Source organism: Pezoporus flaviventris, unplaced genomic scaffold (assembly GCF_033815535.1).
Source record: "Pezoporus flaviventris isolate CSIRO_AGI_PZ_B2104156 unplaced genomic scaffold, CSIRO_AGI_Pfla_v1 ptg000006l, whole genome shotgun sequence".
NCBI classification, from domain to species: domain Eukaryota; kingdom Metazoa; phylum Chordata; class Aves; order Psittaciformes; family Psittacidae; genus Pezoporus; species Pezoporus flaviventris.
In genome coordinates, this window is record NW_026892554.1 from 13,124,873 (window position 1) to 13,147,407 (window position 22,535).

The 22,535-nt window shown below is 40.4% G+C and overlaps 1 protein-coding gene across 1 annotated transcript in view; it reads right to left on the reverse strand.

Annotated features, from left to right (window-relative positions):
- The window catches only part of MYO5A (myosin VA), a 100,083-nt gene that overhangs the window by 63,576 nt on the left and 13,972 nt on the right, over positions 1-22,535 (reverse strand). Inside the window, exons 2-4 of the mRNA XM_061446967.1 lie at positions 17,253-17,363; positions 15,649-15,820; positions 10,362-10,506 (exon numbers count right to left, since the gene is read on the reverse strand). Of these exons, the coding sequence (XP_061302951.1) occupies positions 10,362-10,506; positions 15,649-15,820; positions 17,253-17,363 (428 nt within the window). The remainder of the gene's footprint in view (positions 1-10,361; positions 10,507-15,648; positions 15,821-17,252; positions 17,364-22,535) is intronic.

Below are 22,535 nucleotides of genomic sequence, written 5' to 3' on the forward strand. Positions count from 1 at the left end.
ATAAGGATTTTTTATGCTTTGAAAAAAGACTGAAAAATTCAACACTGAAGACTGCTTCTGTTCAAAGAAGGTTCAGTACTTGGGAAAAAGAGTGCTACAAACTGACCTGAGACAGCTTACATGCAGAAAATGGTTTTGCTGAATATGAATTGAAATGGCAATACATGAGAAACCAGAAAGTGGTTTAAAAAAATAATAATTTAGTTTTCAAGATGTCAAAAAAAAAAAAAAAAGCCTTGTTGAGGACATGCACATATTTTAATGCAATACTTCTAATAATTTTGATTACTACTAACTTTAAATTCTGTATTTCATAGAAATCTAAGGGAGATGCTTTCAGAAGAACGCAGGAAATGCTAGTCCCAGTGAGGTTATAGCTGTTGGCTGCAGTGGAGGCAAGAGCAGGTCACTGGGCACCTTCTATGGACACAGTGCCGCACCAACACTGACTAATCTTTGATAGCTGTCAGTATCTAAGGCAGCTTTTAACGATTCCAGCTGACCAATGGAAAAATTGAGGCAAAACAGAAATACCTGATCAAGCAATGAAACATTAACATTACCAACATTAAATGCAGAGTTGTCACTTTTCAAACCCTTTTCATTCCTTAAGATCACTACACCCACTTAAGCTGGTTCCCTCAAAAACCAAAAGCACTTACTGCATTGCAGCCATTATTTTCATAGTAGACTCTCCAAACAGATCAGGGTAAACAAGACATACAAACTGAAAAAGCCCTACAGATATCTTTGTTTACCTTCTTCCTCTATACCATTAGAAAATCCCCCTCTGAAGCCGGAATACTAAAACAAGTTAAAAACCTATCCACCAACGAGCATTTCAGAGGAGATTAAAGAATCTCGGAGCTATCCAACTTAATCATCAAAGCACAACATTGGTTTTTTGCTTGTTGTGACTGATGCATCGGATGTACCACTTGATCATGTCTCTCAGACTCATGACTCCACAGCAGATAATGTCAAATAGATGTATATAAGCACACACCCCACAAAAAGCATCAGCCTGGGAAAATGAACAAAAGGAATACAGAACTATCGGTATCTACCTCAATATTCGTATCAACCCATTCGGCCCCAAGCCACCAGCACCTCTACCTGGGAAAAGTGTGTATTTAACTGCTGATTTTAAAAGATTCTGATATGGACTTTGAATGCTTGCCTGTGATGAACTACTTCAAAGCTGAGCTGTCTCAATGCCATACAATGTAGATGAGATTGGCAGAAAAGACTAGAGCAAGATACCCTTAATATAAATTGAAGACGCCAAATAACAGAGCAATTTGATGAGAAGAACATTAGTACTTACTTTGCCTTTGATCCTAAATCATCTGCATTTGTTTACCTTGAGGACACTGCCACAGTGCTGATGTTTTTAAGGAAGCTTCTTGCAGGGTGGTTTGAAGGCCACCACCTTCAGGTCATCTTCTCCTCCCACTGCTCCACTACTGAGGTTTAATTAAATCTAGTGCCTTTCTTTCTTTTTTGTGGAGTTGCTTCTTCTTTTCTTTTGGAATAACAGGTTTAAGTTACGGCAAAGGACACCAAGCCCATGGCATGTGTCAGTTTCATTTTTCATTTAAATCAACACAGCACAAACTGCTGCTAAAGGCTTGATCCCGCAGTCTTCAAACATTCCTATCTCTCACTGCTTCAATGCAAGAACAAGAACACAATATATAGCTTTTATTTAATGATAGTCTGGCCTGCTTTATCCCACTGCTGTTTCTCTACTGTTCTGTGGTAATAAGGTAGACCTGTAAGCCTGAAATTGCTTTACATTTTCAAAACAGTGAATTTTGAATTATTAAGAACCTGACACAAAAAGCCAGGAAAGGAACCTGTGACTCAGGAAACATCTGGGGTAGATCCTGTTCTTAGCACACACATAATTACCATTACATTGATGTGTGTTGTGTCCATCAAAGACAGAAAAGCACTTAGCAATATGCCATTCTACACCTGAATGACGGCAGCAGGAAAACCAACCCAAGAAAATAAAACTTGAAACCCAGCGACACTGCTGAAAGGTCTGACAGGATGCATTCTGCAATGCTGGCATGTTTGAAACTTAGCTCCAGCTACTCTGAGTGCCGCTGGATTAACCAGGGACCAACACAAACCTGCTTCGAGCTAAATGACATGTTTTACACCCTGCACTATAAAGCACATTTCCAGGCTCTGCAAGGATACAGGTAGATACATGCAGCTGACATGATTAAGTGTCTCCAGCAATGCAAACATAACTCTGACCTAAGTAAGCATCCTATTTTTTGTAATCAATCTCTCAGCATCCCCGCTGCATGTTTGTGACAACATATGACCAAAATAACCTGCAGTATCTACAGTCAGAACATTCCCACATCTTTGTATCCAAGAGCATGACTAAACAACTCTGTTTAATAAAGATCAGTTTCTCTCCCATGAGGCAGCTGTAACAAAAACAAGAGCACAGAAAACTTTACCAAACAGCTTCCTCACTGATAAGAGGAAACCACTTTACTGAAAATAATGCACTGAAACCAGAGCAGTGTGAAAGTGCTCGGTATCATTGTTACTGCTCTATTGATGTTCCCAAATAACTCAGAAGTACTGATGTAAATAGAAATAGAAAAATGCATCTAGCATCTCACCCATTCCAAACAGTTTACTCAGTCTGGGAATACTACCCACAGGAAAGACTTTAAACTCCTTTCCTGTGAAATCCTTTGGCTTTCATCAGGTACCAATACAAAGTTAAGAGTTCTCTCTAGTATTAATTGTTTTTTGTGAGCTTCACAGAAAGCAGCCTGATTAACTTATCAAGAAACGCAGGAAGGAACTTCCCACCCACCCAGGTGGCCAGTCCCAGCAGCCTTCAAGGGACTGAGCATCTTCCGGCAGGGGAAAGAGAATGCACAGCAGACAAATGCAGGGAAAAGAATGCAGCAAGAAAAGTACAAATCTGTGGTATAAGATGAAATGAAACGGTTTTGCACATCTCATCTGAAGGCTCACTGATGAGGTCCGACTTCAATTAACATTGAAATAAATATAGTGTTTCCTAAAAATACCAGTGATTGTAAACTTGAAATCAAAATACAACTGGGTTTGGATTGGTTTGGGGGTTTTCCCCCCTAGAGCACTCTTCTTTTTCAGCATGAAATGAGAGACACAAGGACATTTACAGAGCTCCCCAACCTGTGGTCTCCCCAGCACCTGCCCTCCTAGTCATATGTCAGTGCGGGTCCCAGGTTCACTATTTGGGCAATTGTGCTCCACTTCTGTGTGATGCTTCCAGTGTTACAATTACTTGCTTTGCTAAAACACCAAAACTGCTTCTCACACTTACCCTAAAATGAAAGGCAGCTGTAAAGCCCACCAGACCCAAAAGATTTAACATGAGTCAGTGCAATATATTTAGCTTCACCTTTGTCTGAGCACGGTGCTGTGTGGCAGCAAACAAGGCTGTACATGTTTAGCAGCACTTGTTCAGTGCAAAGGCCTTTGAAATTCAGCCCAGGGTGTACAGCATCTGTTAGGAACCATTATAAAAACTGGCAACTCTACAAACCCAGGATTAACTTTTCAAACAGAAGTAATTTAACTGTTCAATAAACAAATAAATAAGGATTCATTCAGCAGTTTTCTAATGCTCCGATGGAGAACAGCAGCAGCCAGTCTGGGCAGCCTTCCCAGCACTGAGGGCAGGAGGCAACATCTTGCCCTTCCATCAACCTTCTGAACAAACAATTTAATCACAAAGTTCTCTGCAGCCCAAAGTTCCATTATCCCCTGTTTCTGGATTTTGTTCTTGGCCTCATTAACACGGGAAAGCACCCTCGTTTTGTCCTCTTACTTTCCAACCACTTCCTATAGTCCACACAACACAAACACATCGTTCCATTCTCTATGTAGCTTCTGAGCCCCTTTTCCTAGGAGGTCACCTTCCTCAGGAGAACAACCAGGCAGCACCAATAAATGCCACCCAGTGTTCTACCTTCACCTGTACTGCAGGAAACCCTTTTCCCCCACTTTTAAAGTTTTCTTCTCACAGTGCTCCCTTGCACAGCGGGCACAGTCCCTCCTTCCCACAGAGCCATGTCATCCCAGCATTCCCAGTGCCGAAGACTCCAAAATCCCTTGTACTGGCACATCCCAAAAGGTGCGGCCTGACACAGATAATGTGTTTTTTCCACCCTCAGAGGGTGGTTGTGTGGATTAACTCTTGTAAAAAGCCCAGAATGTGCAAAGTGCTATGTAAGCACTAAGGATTATTATTAGAGACTGAAGTGCTTTGAACCATTCTGTGACGATGTGATGGAGGGAAGAAAAAGTGAGTTACCAGTGCTGTGCCCCAGGAGCAAGCATCACTTCTTGCATGGAACAGCACCCACATTTCTTGGTCTGTTCCACCTGCACACACCAGTTTATTCTGTCTGGATCTACCATGCTCTGACCTGACACATCCCAGCCTTCACAGACACCACGCTTTAAAACATCAGAGAACTGTTCAGCTGCATCTTGAGTCACAACAATTGCTCCCGACTAAGCAGTAAATTAATTCTTTGTAAAATCATTCATTTTTAATAGGCACGAAACACTAGTCCAGCAAACCATGCTCTTTAACCACGCTTCTATATACATCTTGAGCTTAAATAGCTTTTGAAGCCTAACCGTATTTCTCACAGACATCTTTAGCTGCTGGAGAAAAGACGATGTTCTGAGCACAGGACAGAGGTTTGGAAAGCAAACGTTAGTATGCACCATGAGTCACCTGGCACAGAGAGACCTGCAGGAAATGAAGACATGCAAAACATAGCACGTTATTTTTGTACATTGAAAACAAATCAGCTTTGGGAGAATGTTACCAGGAAACCCACTTAAGTGCGGCATTATCAATTGTACATTCTATTCTCATATATTTTATTGTCAAGCTGGTCTGATCAAGTCATCAGACACTGGGTCAGGATATTCAATTCAGGGACTCTATGCCCTGCTTTTGCCACCTTGGTGAACTCACCAAAGTTGCTCTCCTACCCCTGTCTGTTTCAATTTATAAAATGGAAATAATAGTATTGATCACTATCATTAGAGGATATTTTCAGGACTTTGAGATCTGCCCATGGAAAGTGCCAAACAAAGGTGAAATATTACTACTATACATAACCTGAATTCCCTTGAGTCTGCTCCGGTTGCAAACTCAGCCACTCCAAAACACCTTAAGCTCACAAGCATCTTTTGGTCCTCTTCAACAACAGCTTTGTTAAAACATTCTGCAATACTCTCAGAACCAGCAGATGGACCTTGTTTTAATTAACAAACCGTGCCACGTGCCATTTTAATGGTGTCCAGGAAACACAGCTCTCGACTGTAAAACGGCAAAAGGTGAAAAGATAATGAATTGACAGTAACATCTCTCGACACATACAAATGAAGAAAACTGAGGTCAGCACACGCTGCAAAATCATGACAGATTGCACTCCAGAGCACAAAGATGAGCCAGCACTATGCAACTGATTTATCTGGGGATTAGTCAGAGGTCACTCCTACAGTAGTTTAGGAAAGCTCATTGCTTAGCTACCAGCAGGACACCTCACATGAACTCTCACTTCCAGCTACCACCATCCTTAACCCTTTTGTTGCCTAAAAATAATCACTGCTTAGACAAGTAGGTCCCTGATGTTACGTTGATTACCCCATCTGCTGTCTTGTACTCGTAACATCGTAAAATGTCAGACCAAAAGTATAAAAGACTAATCCAAAGTCAGCTGTTCTCTCCAGAAAGGACAATTTCCCTTTTCACTCTAATTTTAACAATAGAGCCCCAAAATTGCCATCTCTTTTCAATGTATTTAATTTAAAGAGTCATATATCAAAGCCATAAGTCAAAGAAGGCTGTTGTATGTTTGTACAGTACCCACCACAGCAGGCTCTCATTTCATCACTGGATGCAGATCCGTGACGGGTTGTTAATCATCCCCCTCCCGACTTCTGCTAGGGGAGAAGAGAGTATCCATTTATCAGACACCCAGAAGCAAAGCAGCAGCTGATCAAATGTGCATTTTTGTAAGAGGACATCATGTTGGGATGCCTGGAGTAACTGGAGACTGTCAGTCAAGGTGCTTTCAAAACACCTACTCAACAGCTCACCAAGCCTCCTTTTGAACAAAAAGTGACAGAAGAAAAAGTCTTCCTGCTGCTGACAGCCATCAGATACATGCCAAAAATCTGACAAAACAGAGAGGCAGCCTTCTTATTAAAGGTAATTTAATGAAAAAGATACACACTAACATTGAATAACACTTTGCCCAAACAGAAACCACAACTCATTGGAGATTGATGCTTTAAACACTAATGCTTTCCATCCTGGCATTTGTTGAGTTTTATAGGGATCTCATCAATATGTAATTCTGTTTGCAAATGTTACTTTCAACTTGCACTCTGCTAATTAATCAGAAGAAAATTTCCAAGTTAATTTATTAGACTGAAAAGCACTGAACTCTGCTGTATCTGTCATCAACAACAAGTAGGATCTAACAAACCAGACCAACAAGGTGCTGATAAAAATACATATTAATTACTGCAATATATCCCTTACTAAGCAGGGGAAGGAATCTTGTGTAAGAGTGATTTAGAACTTCTTTCCCTAATAGTGTTAGGAAACTGATAATCATAAGTCTCATACACTAATGCATTTCTTAGCAGATTCGAGAGTATAATCATCAACATCTTCTCTTATTGCAACCCATACAGTTGAAAACGGAGGCTTCTCCTGAATATTACAAAGAAAATGAGCTGCACCTGCTGATGGTTGATTCCTACTGAAATTGTGACACTTTCCAAAAAGAATGAAGTATTTGCCAACTGCTGCTTTGCCTCAATTTGCATTGTTACCACAGAGAGAGGTGACTGAAAACTCAACTTCTTTTTTGTTAGTAATTTGGAAATGCTGGCTTACGAAAGTCTGCATTGCCATTCAAAGGGTTCAACGCAGGCAAACACTGTTTGTGGTTTATATTTCCGAGACAAAAATAAGTTCTTCAATAATAATTTACTTCCTTCTAAATCACTCATCTGCCTTAAACGTTGCCCCAAACCTGTATACATTTGTCAAACGAACCAAGCCACCCATCACCTACCCATGAGGAGAGAGACCGTTCAGTGCAGGTCCCAGCTCTTCCCAAAAGCACAGCTTGTTACAGCTGTTCCTACAGAACCACAGCAGCCCCCAAATTGCTCTGCACAAAGCCCTGTGGCAGGGGCGAGCCCCTCAGGCAGGCCCCCATCCAACCGATCCTGCTTCTTCCCACTGGAAAATGCTCACAGGTGTATCTCCTCCTGCTCAGACAAAGGAAGAGATCGGCTCTGGCCCAGATCACACAGCTCAAACCAATGAAGTTACTGGTAAGAATGAGACATACTTTCCTGGTTCACAACCCTGGGTCTAATACAACTTAACTGCAGTGGTAAAACTATACCATTGCTTACTGTGAGCACAGCAGAGGAAAGAAACAAAACTGTCAGTCTGCACAGAGGAGTGGTCGGAGGTGGAGAGAGAAAAAAAACGGCAAAAAGATACACATGAGAAGGGGGAAGTAGAAGGAAAAAGCAGAGAGAGAAGAAACAGAAGAAAGAACAAGATTAGTCGTGAAAGAGCTGTGCACACTTCCCTGTGCTGAAATCAGTCAGAAGCTACTGAGCAAACAGCAATCACTTATTCCATTGTCAGCTCTGGGTAAAGATGAGCCATATTCCTTTTCACTGGAAACTGGTGACAGAACTGCAGCTGAAAGCAGAAATAATGGATGCCCAAAGGGGCACACCACAGCCCAGACACACCACACCATTTGGCTGACTATGCAGAAAATTTCACATGCAAAGGTATCCTTATGGGCTGCTTTATACTGCAATTAACCCCACACAGTTGCTGAGTATCACTTTTCAGGCACAGACCAGATGTAAGCTCCATCCCTGTCATTCCAGTGGCCAACATTATTGCACTCTTTTTCTGAAGATGGAAGGCAAGTATTTAGTGTGCAATCACTGGCTTCCTGACTGCTGTCATGGGGATCTTCTCTGGCTGAAGATGACCACAGAGATCATTTAGTTACAACCATGTACATGTAGGGAGTTTCTCAGTCACAGCAGATGAGTAATGAAGCTGGCAAGAACAAATTTCAGATCATTAAATTAGAAGTTAACAAGAAGACCTAAGGAGTAAATATTTAGAAGAGCTCACGGAAGCCTTATGGATAGAAGCGTCATGACTAATTATTCCAGTGAGCATTTAAAGATGGAGTAAGGAGAGATTAGAAACAACAGAAAATTAAATCTCACCGATTAATTACATGCATAAATACAGATTAATGCCATATGAGTAGCTACCACATGAATATTCAATGCAATTACTGAAGTGTTAATGAAGGAGTCACAGACAATCTGATTTCCATTTTTAAATAACCAGCTGCAGAAATGTAAATCTGCAAATTATTGTCTAACTTCATAATTCAGGTGCAAATGTGATCTGTTCAGGGTGTAGAAATCACAGAAGTTAAAGGGCAGGACAAGGAATTGGAAATAGCATTAGAAAAAGAAATTCAATGAGCAAAGGCAGTTATGTTCAAATGACAGAGAAAGTTCTTAAAAACAAACAGGAAAAAAAATAAATAGAGAGAAAAGGAAATATACATCAAGAAACTAAACAAACACTGAAATTGTTACTTCAGTGTAGAAGAATTCTTTTCATTGTCATGGTGTGCTCAGATTTCATTTTGCACCAATGAAAAGTCCTGTCAGTTACTCATAAAAGAATAACAAATTGTTTATAAAACACTGTAGACACACAAAGGAATTTACTTCATGAATGCAAAAGGATTGTTTAAGATCACTGCCATGCTTACATAATTTCTCATCATTTGTTTCAAAAAGGACCTTCTACCGCATGTTATCTGTTGTTATTCAGGACAGCAGAATCGCTGGAGGGTGCAGTGAGAGCCGAGGAGCAGGCAATTAACACAGAAAGGAAAAACCACGGCAGAAACTCTAGCCAAAATCTCAGCCCCCTGAGTCTTCCTCCAACAGCAGAGAATGCAGATGGTGGCAGATAGAAACCTCCACTTCACAGGCCTCAGTTATGGCATCATTCCATTTCTAAATCCTATCATGCACTTATAGATCAAGCACACAGAATACAGGTGATCTGACAACTTGAAATTTCAACACAAGTAAGAGGTAAGCTCACTGCAGACCACGGCTGGAAGCAGCCAGTGGAGAGAGATTCCTCTCCAACCTCTTATGTCCACTGGTTATATTAAACACACCAGTTCTGGGAATCGAGGTTACATCCATCACTGACATATAGATGCAAGTCACTGCACCGTTCTGGCTCTCATATGGATTCTTAAATTAACAGCTAATTTCTAAGACAAAAATTTTATCATTTTTAACCCATTCTCTCTGTGCTTCCCCCTCCTGCAGTAAGTATACTTGAGGGCAATCGCAATTAATCCAGAGATCTGCCTTAGTTTTACTGGAGTAATTTGATCATGGGCTGTACTGTCAACAAGGAAAACTGTATCGGTAGCTTGCAGCTGACCATTAGGACACAAGGGACCATCTTGTTAACTAAAGACCACAGAGTAGCCCAGAAGATCTTTATCTTGGAAATGAAACATTGCCAAGGCTCCTCAGGTTGGCAGGCTCTCGGGGTGAAGGGGAAGAAGTTTCTAATAAACACTCTCCTTGGGTGACAAGCTCATTTTCACGTAACGTTTAAAGAAATGAGGATTTCCTGTGCAGCTGTTACAGTGTCCTCAGAGACACCGCTTCAGGAGCTCCGTGCAATCGTTCCCTCTGCTCCCTCTTAAATCTGGCCAACAACAGCGACAGGCAGATTACGTTGCTGGGACTTTACCATCACAACGAGGAGCCTATAATAGCACTCATAAGCCGAGCGATTTATTTTTAATGCTGTCAGTATCACATATAAATACAAACCAGTTCAGAATCTGGTGCTTTCCTGTTTAAACATCCACTGATGGTTAAAAAGCATCTCCATATTTTGCTAATCAAATTAAAACATCCTAATGTTATAAAGCTCTGGGCTAATTTTAGACCTGACCAGATCTGTGGTTATTCCTGTTACCTGTCAGCAGTCATGATCTCTGCGGCATTCAGAATGCTTTACTGTTCACTAACTGAGGCAACTTATCCTCCTGTGAAATGTACTAAAACACTGGATAAAAGACAGATCTTGCAAAATACTTCATAAGCTATAAACCAAAGAGAAGGCCACGCGCCAGGAATTTTTAGTTTTACTCCTCTTGGAAAAACAATGAATTCAAGAGCTGTGGTCTACAAACCTGGCCATCTGCTTATACGCTTCTTCAGCCACCGCAAAGATATGTGGATCCATATCCCCCATATTTTGGCCACTGTATGCATTGATGATATCTTCGCCATAGATAGGCAGTTGTTCATACGGATTTATGGCCACTAAGACGATACCTAGAAAGGAAATGGAACAATAGGAATTATTAATAGGTGTTTCAAAATAAAACAAAAAAAATAGCTTTAACACCAACTATTGTTCTCAGCTTTCTAAAAATATTAACTGGGGAAGAATAAGAATCTGATATTACTGACGTCAACAGATACTTAATTGTGACCACGGTTTGCATTCAAAAAGTATTAGAGGAGTTAACGTCTACTCTGTCATAGGAAACACATCAGGGACAACTTCATACTTTTTCTGTCTTTTTCTAGCATGCACAGAACAACCAGATTCAGAGTGTGTTGACTTGAAACACTGCTTGCTCACTGCAGTAAACCAATGAACGTGCATTTTACTTCCCTATGTATTACTGTGAATTACAAATGATAGTGATTTGTGAATTATAGCTACCACATGGCCTCACTGACCGACAGTCTGGATGCATGAAGTGTGTTAACCCTTCGGCTGTTACGCTGTGACCAGTTTTTGTAAAAAGCAACAAACCAGTCATTGTGTAATTTGGATTCCAGGGCATCTCTGCGTGTCAGGCAGGACAACCTCCTGCTCAAAAGGATAAAAACCCTCCCATTAGATATATTTCATAGGGCTGATACACAGCGGTACACAGTCATGCCAGAAATTTCAGTAATTGCACCTCTAGAAGGCACCACAAAACACTCGTGTGTCTAACTGCTGACACCTTCCATTTTCTAGTTCTTAGATCCCAATTGAACACATATCTGCCCCTTTTAATACCATGTAACATATAGAAGTGGTATCTCCATCACTGAAGCAGCCATTTTAAAAACAGAATTTCTTCTCACATACGCATTTTGGTGCCTAGGAGTGCTTAATGCAGGTGCAGACAGGTGCTTAGTAACTATAGCAATCATGCTACACATGCTCCTTGGCCAACCACCCCAAAGGACCTGCACCAGCAGCATTTCCACAGCACTCAGCTCGCTTCTAAATTTACCCAGAAATTCACACGCACACACAGAGACTTCCTCAATGCAGATCCCATCCCTCTGCTCTGTGCAGATCACAGTGTTGTGATGATCTAAGAAATGTTCCATGGAAAAGCTGGGAGCAGGGAAGTGAAAGCACCTACAGTCTGGCACCGCTGCTGGGAGCATCATCCCATTTTTAAATCCTGTCATGCACTTACAGATCAAGCACAAACCCTAGCAAAAATGTTAAACAATAGAGTATCTGTCACAAAGAGATCTGAGAGACCTCAATCTATTTCCTCAAATACACAGCAGGTTTTATGTCTAGATACACCCATGTAAGTCAAGTCAGTGTTTTTCCATCAGCCGTGACTCCACTGAAATGACTCAGGAGCTCAAATGAAAAGTCTCTATAAAACTGTATGCCAAGCTCTAATGCTGTAGTGATGAGCCAAAACATAAGGGAGTTATGAGGGGAAGACACCTCAGCACCAGCAGACTCGAGCAATATTTTTGGCGTCGGTTTTTAACATCTGCCCTTTGTAACTGACAAGTAGTAAAAAGTTAAGTAATGCTGCTCCAAGGAGCCGAGCCTCCCAGGCTTGCAAGTCTAATCAAAGAGACATTGAAAAAAAGCCATGCGAGGCTTCAGACAATTCCCTCCTGCTTTTGGCTATGTTGGCAAAAATAAACCCTTGAATTCAAAACAAGCAGCCCCATGACAAGTCTCCAGCATATTAAATCACGTATCTTCAATAGCGACCTGTAAAATCAACAAACAACTACCGTCTGGAAACATCCAAAACAAGAGAGTAAGGAATTATGTACTTTGTACGGAACTTTTAAATCAGTCCACCTCGCAGGTCTGTAATCCAGACGAATTTATATATAACTTTATCTCCACTAAATCATGTTGCTATTTTAAGAAATATCATGGCCCGACTCAGATCAGATTTATGTGCATTTTCATTCCTACAATTACACTAACCTAAACTCCGGCTACTCTCTTTGCCATTCATCTTATATATACACCCAAAATAAGTGTATTTAATTGTTCTCTTTTTAACATATTCACCCATCTGTGGACAAACTGGATATTAACATAAACCATTTATTAACTGAAAGTTTGCTCTCCTGCATAGCACGCAGTAGTTTATACATCTGAACTAACTAGCAGTATCCCTGACTTTTCATCCCAGCCATGGCAGTTTTTCCACGTAAGCATTCAGATTTTCCTTTTTTCAACTTCCTTCCTTAATTCTTCATTTCATATTCCCAACAGTAAAGCAAAGTTGAAAATCACCTCTGAATTCCTAGTAAAAGTGAAATTAAGAAATCAGTTTAAGTTTGGATTACTTCAAAGTGAAATTTTAAAGGACTTAATATCCATTTGACACATTATACTAAGAGTGGTTGAAATCATTTCTAGGGCCGTGGACATCTAGTTCTGGTGGTTGAGAACAATCTTCTTGGTGGATTAAAGCGTTTTTAATCTCCTTCAGGCTAAATCAACTGGGCTAGCTCAAACCACCTTCATGAGGTATTTAAACTAACCTGGCTAATGTGTGAGTCAGATTAAGGAGGTAAATGCAGTTCCTTCCACAGGCAGAGCTCTAAGGCAATAATCTTTGCAAAGGGGAAGTTAACTTGTACTCAGGACAGGAAATGACAGAGCAGTTTGAAAGGTGAATGTCCATGGCCAAAGGATCAGATTTTGAAGGGCTGACATGCCAACTGTATTTTCTTTAGCTTGTAACAACATAATGTACACACGCCTACATCCCAAGCTAATAAATCCACTGCATACTGTGTTCCTCTGGTCTCTTCAGGAAGAGTTAAACCTCCTTCACCTGCACTTTCACCACCAGGAACCCCCATGCTACTGGATCCACATGTTTCTAATAAACCCTCATGTAGCTCCCAGAGTCATCACTTGAGGCTTGTTTGGAAGCAAAGCAGCTGACCAAGCTCCACCATCCCACGCCCTTTGGCAGACCCATCCATGAGAAGCTAACTGCCTTCCAGCACTATGAGAAACTATAAAACCAGCCAAACCCACAACTGACGCTGCACTAGGGAAAACATGAGAACAACATGCTTTCCCAAACACATCAAAACAGAACTAGCAGAAAGCACGTTCCTTTTGAGAGCCTCTTCAATGATGCTAAACACAGCATACTGTAAGCAGCCAAAACATGAATCAGATAGGCTGCCTTACAGGAGAGGTACAGCGGTATCAGTAGGCACAGGACCACGAAACTCAGAGTGAAACCCTTACAACCTCAAGCTGTGAGATTCCAGTTGTGCAAGGCCCTTTCATAAAATGTTTCCTCATCAAGAGCTTTGGGTGGGGGCACCAGGGAGTGAAACACAGACAATGCCTAAACTGAGGAACTGAGGAAGTTTCCCAGTGCAGGGACCAGAACATGCACCCTCAGAAGGGGTTGCCCAGAGAGGCTGTGGTATCTTCATCACTGAAGACACTCAAATCTCAGAGACAGACTGGTCCAAGACCTGAGCAATCTGATCTGGTCAGACCTGTTCTAAGTAGGGAGCTTCACTGAAGATTTCCAGAGGTCTCCTGCAATCTAAATTATTCTGTGCCTCTGGCCATGCTCTGACTGCATGATGGGATGAGACATGGGCATGAATCATCTCCCACTCCTACAGGAATGAAGACTGGCTGCAAGCAGAGGGTGGCAAAGTCTGATTCAGGCCTTCACAGTCTGGACACTTGAAAGCAGGACTGGGAATAGATACACTCTGCTGAGCATCCACAGACTAGGAACAGCCAGAGTGAGCAAAATGTGGCAGGACATTAATGCCTAGTCTGTCCATCACAACATGTTTAATGTGGTGGTTGCCTTAGCTCTCCATACACATCACCGTGAGTGGAGCTTTAACAGTGATCAGAAGAGGGAAAATCTGACCCTTGGTATGTTCTATATGCAGAGCAGGACAGAACAAGGCCTTCAGCTACCTGCAGATGTGATTAGCTGATATCTGTCAAGGGCCACCTTGCAATACGACTTCCCTACTCAACAGTTTGCAAAACAAATGAAATTATAAACAGCAAGTCTCATAATACATGATAACATTAAGGAGGCTCAGTGTACTCTGACTTGGAATACCAAGAACTGGGACTATCCTAATAAAGTCTGATTAGAGACAAAGTTAAATCGTATATTAAAAAAAGAAATCATGGGGCATGTTTTCTCCTGGCATTAACTGGGCTACAATGGATATGAAATGATAATTTCACTCCAGGTACTGGAGAAATGTGTCTTTGCCTCAATCAGACAAGAAGGAAATTTTCAATATCTAGTTTCTAGCAAGCACATCATTGTACTATGTTTTGTTTTACTCAAAATGTAAAACATCCACTAATGATTTAAACTGTTTCTTACGCACTGGCACAATGTCCAAATACAGATAAACCAGAGAAATATTTGAAAATTTACAAAATTTATGTACATTGAAAGGTTATGTGAAAAGTCAGCTATGCTTGGACTAAACACTGAGGTTTAAAAGAAACACATGAACACAAAGTCCAGAACCATGAAATCTAAATTTTGAGCCTAAATTATCTCACAATGTTTCCTTAAAATAGACCACTCAGCTGCAATTCTGCACTTACAATGAAATTATCGTAACTTCCTCTCATTCTGACCATCTGAAAATAACACATGCAATTACAACTTCAGGTAACCCCTTATGAGCTAAATGGTATTTTTAAAACCAAGATTGTTCCTAATTGTGACTGGATAAGCACTGGCTCATGCACTGTTAAAAATTCACTCCTATAGTTGCACTGACTGGAAAACATGAAAAGGAAAATAAACTGGTATTTTCTATACAGAGAGGGAGGAGCTCAGTGCAGAGTTAGGCAATCATAGCTGGGCAATAAACCCACTGAACAGCAAGGCTCATCTCCTGCATCTGCACCATGTGAAGCCCTCCTCCAGGCCATGCCTATTGAAGGAAGCCTATGGGGAACACTAAGGCTCTTCTCTGAACCTTAATACTGTCAAGTATACTTGAAGCACTTAACAACCACAACAAACATAGGGACTTTCATAAGAATAGCCCAACACAGCCTGTCATTAACTTACTTTAACTTAAAGGCAGACATATCAACAATCAATGTCCCTTTTCCCATCTAGGGCATCCTCTGTAAAGATTATGGTATGAAAAGACTGTACTTGCCACAATAGGTATAGATTAGTTTAGAGTCTATGAATCGAACTTTGAGGTTGTGTAGAACAGCAGGTTCATGGAGATAACTGAGTGCTGTGAGGTCATTTTCACCAACAAGTATGTCAGGGTTTCGCAAGGGCGGGAGTTCTTTCGTCTTCGGATCTAGGCAATATTCTAAGTCCTGAAAATCAAATGAAAACACGTGTTGAAAGAGCTGCTGTTTAGGTTTCCTCATTCAGTCCCTCCAGTCATTCTTCCCAGCAAAAGACGCCACGAAAAAATACAGCAATATTTAAACTACCTGGTGATTTCCGTTTGCAGCTCTTCCTCCAAAAATGTTAAGATTTCTCAAAAGGGTTTTCTACACACATATATATACATATACACACACCAGGCAACCATAAAGAGACATCATCTTTTTAGACTATTACTTAAGCAAACCCCTTGCTTTTGCTGCCTGTTTTTTTAATTAAATAAAACAAAATATGTTATATCAAATATCTAACCAGTTTTTCCAAATTATCTTCCTCTTGAGAGGAACACAGGAAGCACATTCCCATCAGCCAGCTTCATATGCTGATACAAGATGAGAATATGACAGAACATCATGAGGAACACATAAACTGGAAAAAATGCTACTTACAATTTTTGCAGATGAAAATCAGTCTCTAACACAGATGGTTTAATTGCACCTGTCTCTAGATCTAAAATCACTTTATTTACTTGCTATTTCCTTGTCCCCACATAATGTGACTTAACTGGCAAATACCCCCATTCTACTACATGTAAGTGTGCAGCATCACCACACAGCCTGGAATACATGGAGGGAAAATTAATCTCATCAGATTAAAAAGGTTGTACTCATATTGTCATATAAGAAATTTGAGTCAAAGACTGAAATTCATTCAAGTAAGATATTTTATTTAGAAGCTATTCTATATATATATGTAGTCTGCTCTTTTTACTTTATTGCTGTGTAGGCCTCTACATGAAAGCAGGATCTAAGCTGCCCACTCGTAAGAAAAAAGAAGAAAGTAAAAATAAGTATTTCACCCCCTGCATTAGATCTACATTTTCCATTAGAAGATCTCAGGAATCACCATCATTAAAACTAAATAATCATTTAAGTAGCACAAAAAAAATGAACAGGCCTTTACTAGAAGGAGCTTTTCGCAGACTCGTCATCATTTCTATACACTGTATACAGCATCATTTTTGTCACGCCCTTAATCTTTTCCCTTTTTTATCTTTATTAATCTTCTGCTACAAGTCACAGTTCTTTCTCTGCAACACTGTTCTCCTAGCAACACTGTTCTCACTGGAATATCAAACCAGGGTTATAGGTTAAATAGCGCAAGCAGAAAAAGATGATGCAACTGAATATAATAGGCAGTTGGATAAAAGCAACCATTTTTTAATTTTATCTTAAAAATTAGGCAAAATGGATTTTTCTAACTAAACAGTATAATTTATCACACCAAAAATATACCACTGGAAGTCAGTGGCTAAGTATAATTGCACATAGATAAACTCTGACATAATGCAGCTTCCTGCATTAGATGTATCGGTCTCCAGTCAAGAACAAAATCACCTTAAGAACACTGCAGACCTACCTTGCCTTCTTCCAGTCGAAGCTGGAGGACTTTATCTCCAGGTTTATAGTCTTTGAGAAGTTCTGCTGACTTCCAGACCTCCTCTGGATCAGGGATCCAAACCCTGGCATACTGCAATACAGTAACAACAGCAAAAGATCATTGACTGCTTGTGGCAACATAGTTAAATCATCAATAGACATGACACCCAAGCCACCTTGTTTTTTTTTCACATGGATGTTTAACAGCCAAACCTTTGGATCTGAACAACTGAAGTAAGTTGCTCTACTGATAAAAGGCTATGCAAGCTTAATTTTATTCCCCACTGGAAAAAGACATTTCCCACACAGAATAATGTTACAAGATACACATTCAATGTTGAAAATCGACAAAGAAAAAAATAAATCTGTGATTTTAGACAGATCAAATACTTGGCTATAAAAAAAAAATTAGCGTAACTCTTCTGCATAGGTTCTAAATGTATTTGCAGCACAACATTGTATATTTCTTTCTGCCTTTTTTTTCCTCCCCCCTAAGAGAACACTTTGGCACATCTGCGTTAATTCAGGCAAAGCTACCCGATCTCAAGTATTAAAAGCTCTTTCCTTTGTAGCTGTAAATAGGGCAAGTTTAAAACACATTACCTCCAAAATGCCAATAGAAAAAAAAAACTGAAAAGATTCGGTTGAAAAGGCCTCCAAATACTAGGAAAAAACCCTTAATAAAAAAGCATTCCCTTAATGCCTATTTTCACCAAACTTTATTCATAAAAGTAACCCAGAACAAACATATGGCCTGTTTTCTAAACCAGAAACTATTTTTAACAGGGTAAAGACATAATGGTCATGTCATATTCCAGAATCAATTAAAGGCGTATGGAAACCATCTAGTTACTTATACAGTTGCATATCCATGCAAATAAGGACATACGAAAGCAGCTCTTGAGTAATACAAGGAAAAGGCTAGGACATTTTTAATATATTAAAACTTCTGAACTGATGATGCTCTTGCAATGCCTGGAGAGCACTGAGATCATCCCACACCCATCACCTTTGCAAACAAAACAGTTTTCTGGCTTTAGAGGTGCAGCCATGTTGCAAAACACTCTCAATACACTAAGTTATTTCAAAATAACTGTTAAGTATTTGACAAAGCAAACACTTGATGGCAGAGAAAACTGCATGTGGTCATACAGCTTCATCACCTAATCTTACACAACTTATCTTTGTATAGCATCTTCTGCCTCAAAGAACGCTGAAGCACTCTTCCCCCCTCTTATTAACCCAGTTTTCCCTCTACTTAAAATGGCAAACTTCTTGTTTCTACTCGGGATCCTTTGCAAGACCAAACTTTACATTGCCACCTTCTTGCAACACAGGAAATGATAAAGTGTGTTCAGTAAACACAACGGGTTGATGAGCAAGGCTGGAGGAGCCCCAGCCCCTGGTCCAGCAGAGGGATACGCACCCTGCCTGGATGGAGGCTGCCAGGAAGGTGCAGCCTTCAAACTTGACAAAGCAATTTGCTTCCCATACCCAGGATGTTTCTCAATAACAGAGCACATGAGTAATTCACAGCAGCCTAAATCAATGGCTTTTACCCTTAACACTCTGCAACCTATAAAGCACTGCTGCTGCCTTTGTCTAGAAAGCTCCTAACTCCTGAAAAGCACATGCCATGGATGTAAACCAATCTGCTCCACTGAGCGAAAGGAGAAAAGTAATGAAATAAAGAATTCAAAATTGGTTTCAAAACCAGAGTATGCTGTGCTCACACATCGTCTCTCTTCATCTTCACTGGATGTTTATGTCAGCCCTAAGAATCTAATTTACACAAAGAGAAGAAATAATTCTTTGTAGTGAATGTGGCTGTGTTGGGGTTTTTGCCCCCACATCAACTTTATTATTTTCATGTGTATTTGCTATTGTTTCCTGTACCAAAGTACAGTATCACTTTATTATTTACACACCTTCATCCCTCTCCCCAAAAGATAGGAATATTGATGAATTCTCCGAAAAATTAAAGATCCCAAAACAATTCTTCTGTATGTGCTCTTGCCATTGACAGAGAACACTGTATATAATAACAGCAATGGAGGCCAACAGAAAGGCAGTGGAGCAGCTGGGAAATTAGCAGTGGAAGCCATGACTTGGGCACTTGGATTATGTGTTTGTTTTCAGCCCTGCTGTATCCAAAACTCACAGGCTTAAAAGCCTTGTTCAGGTTAAAATGAAGGTGTGTGGTAATACATGTATGTGCCAATGCAAATATAAACCTACAGAAACTACAGCATAATTCCAAATTAACCAGGACGTGACCATAGGGGTGCAGCATTAAAGCCAAGTACTGCGCTCAGGAGCAATGTCTGCTTTCCTTTACATTTGTTTTTTAAACAAAGGATTCCCCATAAAACTTCAAACTTACCCCAAGGTACTTGTTCACAGAACTCTTTCACCTGAAAAAATATCAAAACCCTGCCAGAAAGTGGGGAAGTTTTCAAGTTTAAAGCAAAGATGCTGCAGTGTCAGGCTGAAGACTGAATGTCTACCACACTTTGCTGAGGTTTTCCCCCACCCCAGTTATAGCAGCAGTTCCCCATCCTCAACATTTCTGATGGATGTTATTTCCCGTTCATCACAGGAATTAAGAGAAAGCAAAGTAAATGTAATCTGAAAGAGGAAAGCATTTAAATACTGTCTGGCAAAACAGGTTAGCAGGCTGGTTTCCTCTAGGCTACACAAAGAAAAGTTTCCTGATATAAAAAAAGCAGCAGCCTTCTAAGACACAAACACTGTTAACTTCAGGCAGCAAATGCTGCATAGCAGTTTCTAACTGCATGATCTATGCCAGTGTGAAATAGGCACCTTTAATTTATTCAGCTGAAACTGTACATTTTCTCCTGTCTAGAGAAGGGAAAGGGAAAGAAGGAAACAGATCACCATAGAAACTGGGTTCTAACCCAGTTTACTACAGACAGCTGAACCTTCCACATGACATAACCCCACAGATACTGAAGTCATCCTATGAGCGCTAAGCTGTAGCTTTTCATTGCCTAGCCTTAAATCCCTGCCAAAGAAAACACCTGGTAAAACACAGAGGTGGGAGGAGAGAGAGATGTTCCTTCTTATAAGAACTGAATCATTTCACAACACTCTCACCTCCTTAATTTAGCAGAACGATTTGCAACATAAGATTTTCAGTCTTTTATATAATCGGTGGTAAAATCCCATTGCTGGCTAGCCTTTAATGGGATTCAATCCTACAGCAGAGATTAAAGCACCACCACTGGTGCAAACAGAACTGAGGGCCTCTTTCCTGGGAATTATCTTACTGTCGTCCATTCACCCCTCTTTATCTACTAGTATATAAAATCAAGTTTATGACTACATTAATACTAAAATATGATAAACTTGTAGAGACACTAATTTACAAATCAGCCCTCTAAAAAGGGAAGGAAATTCTAGCCTAAAAATGACAATAAATTCTAAAATTATAGCACTGAAATGACAATAAAAATTGCAGCAAGAATCAAATGAACCTCAGTGAAATTGTGCTTGATTCTGATCAATGAATGCCTTCCTCTGCAATAGTTCAATGCAAATTTGAACCACCAGCATAAAACTGCTGACAGGGGATATAACAGTACAATTTATTCAAGGAAAGGCACCAAATGATATTTTACATTAGAATGACAATGTAAGGCATGTAGATGAAATATGCCTGGATTCAGAAGGAAAACAAATAATTAATTGAGTATTGACCGGACTACTTCAAACCCAGTTTCTTCCCTAAACTCTCTTCCAGTCTCAGCAGGCTAACACAAAAAACCTCCACCACCTCCAAAATCACACGAAGTATGGAATACCTATTCAACAAAGGTCAAGCAGGGCTGCTGAAAGGCAATGGCTTAGTGGTATCTACACTATTAGTAACTCTTTAAAAGAGTTCACAGCAGAAACAGAAGGAGAAGCTTCCATTTTTTACTGGTGGGTCACAAAGCGGGCTGTATTACTAGTTTCATATAATGAGAAAATATAATCGGAAATTGCAATATTCTGTCATACCTCATGATTTCTTGCCTCAGATCACATGAAGAAATCAGCAGACTATAAGAATTATCTACCAAATAAGATCATATGACTCACAAAGCCTCTCTTCTGAGATATTAACCTCTTGAAGTACTAATTGACATTGCTGACAGAACAGAATTAGCAATGCAGGCGGCTCAGCTGTCGCTCCAGCAGTCAAACAGTTTTCTACTTCCCTTACACAACCACAAACACTGCAGAAGCAGACACAGCTATCTTCCCAGCTTGGCAGCTCTTCTGATAAGAGCTGAAATAGTTTATGAAACTATCTACATCCTAAAAAGGAAAATTTCAACTCAAAAAGAGCTGTCCCCAGTTTCTCAGCAAGATCTACCCATGCAAGTGAACCTGTATGAGAATTCACTTTAGCCAAGATCAGCTATTTATTTACAGACAGCCTCAAAACCCAGGGTCTTTCAGGCGTTAACCATGAGAACCTTACAAGAGGCACTGCGCCTCTCTCTCTCTAGAATGACCTCAGGTTTGAGTAGGAATAAGCCAGCTCAGTGATGTCTGCATCAAAGAGACACCATCAATTCTGGCAGCAGTAGCTGAAGGAGCTGGTGGAACAGCAACAGCTGATGAAAGTCAAAGCCAAATTGGACCGAAGTCATTCAGTGTTGAACCTGTTGCTAACTGAACACGGCCACCTGGGGAGAGCAGGCTGCATTATTAGGCTGGAAAAAGAGAGGTGTCTGTGCTAGCAAGGTGCAATATCAAACCAGAGAGCAACGCTGTAAATGTTCTCACTACAAAAGTGTTGAACTGATCTGTGCAAAATGCGAACTCACTAGAAAAGGATTTCTGAGCTGTGTGATTTCCTCGGATGGGATTGCTCTGAAAACATAATTTGATGCTATTACAATAATTTCCTTTCAGCTTTTATCTTCTCCCCTATACTTGTTTACAGCACCACCACCATGGATAATAATACTGAGCCTAGGAACACTTAAAACAGAAAAGTTTAGCTTTCATATTAACCCCATAAGCAGATGCACGGCCAGGTGAGTAACAGGTCAAACACAAGTCTTAACCAACCTGGATCACCACAAAGAGATCCTGATCACTCACACACAAGGTGAGAGGACGTCCCATTTCTTCCACTGCTGAAGCCACTAAAATTTCTGCTATCTGCCCTGTGATACACAGGCAGTCCCAAGGAAGGACTGCATTTATACCAACAAACTGCTGCTGAGGCTGCACTCTGAAAAGAAAG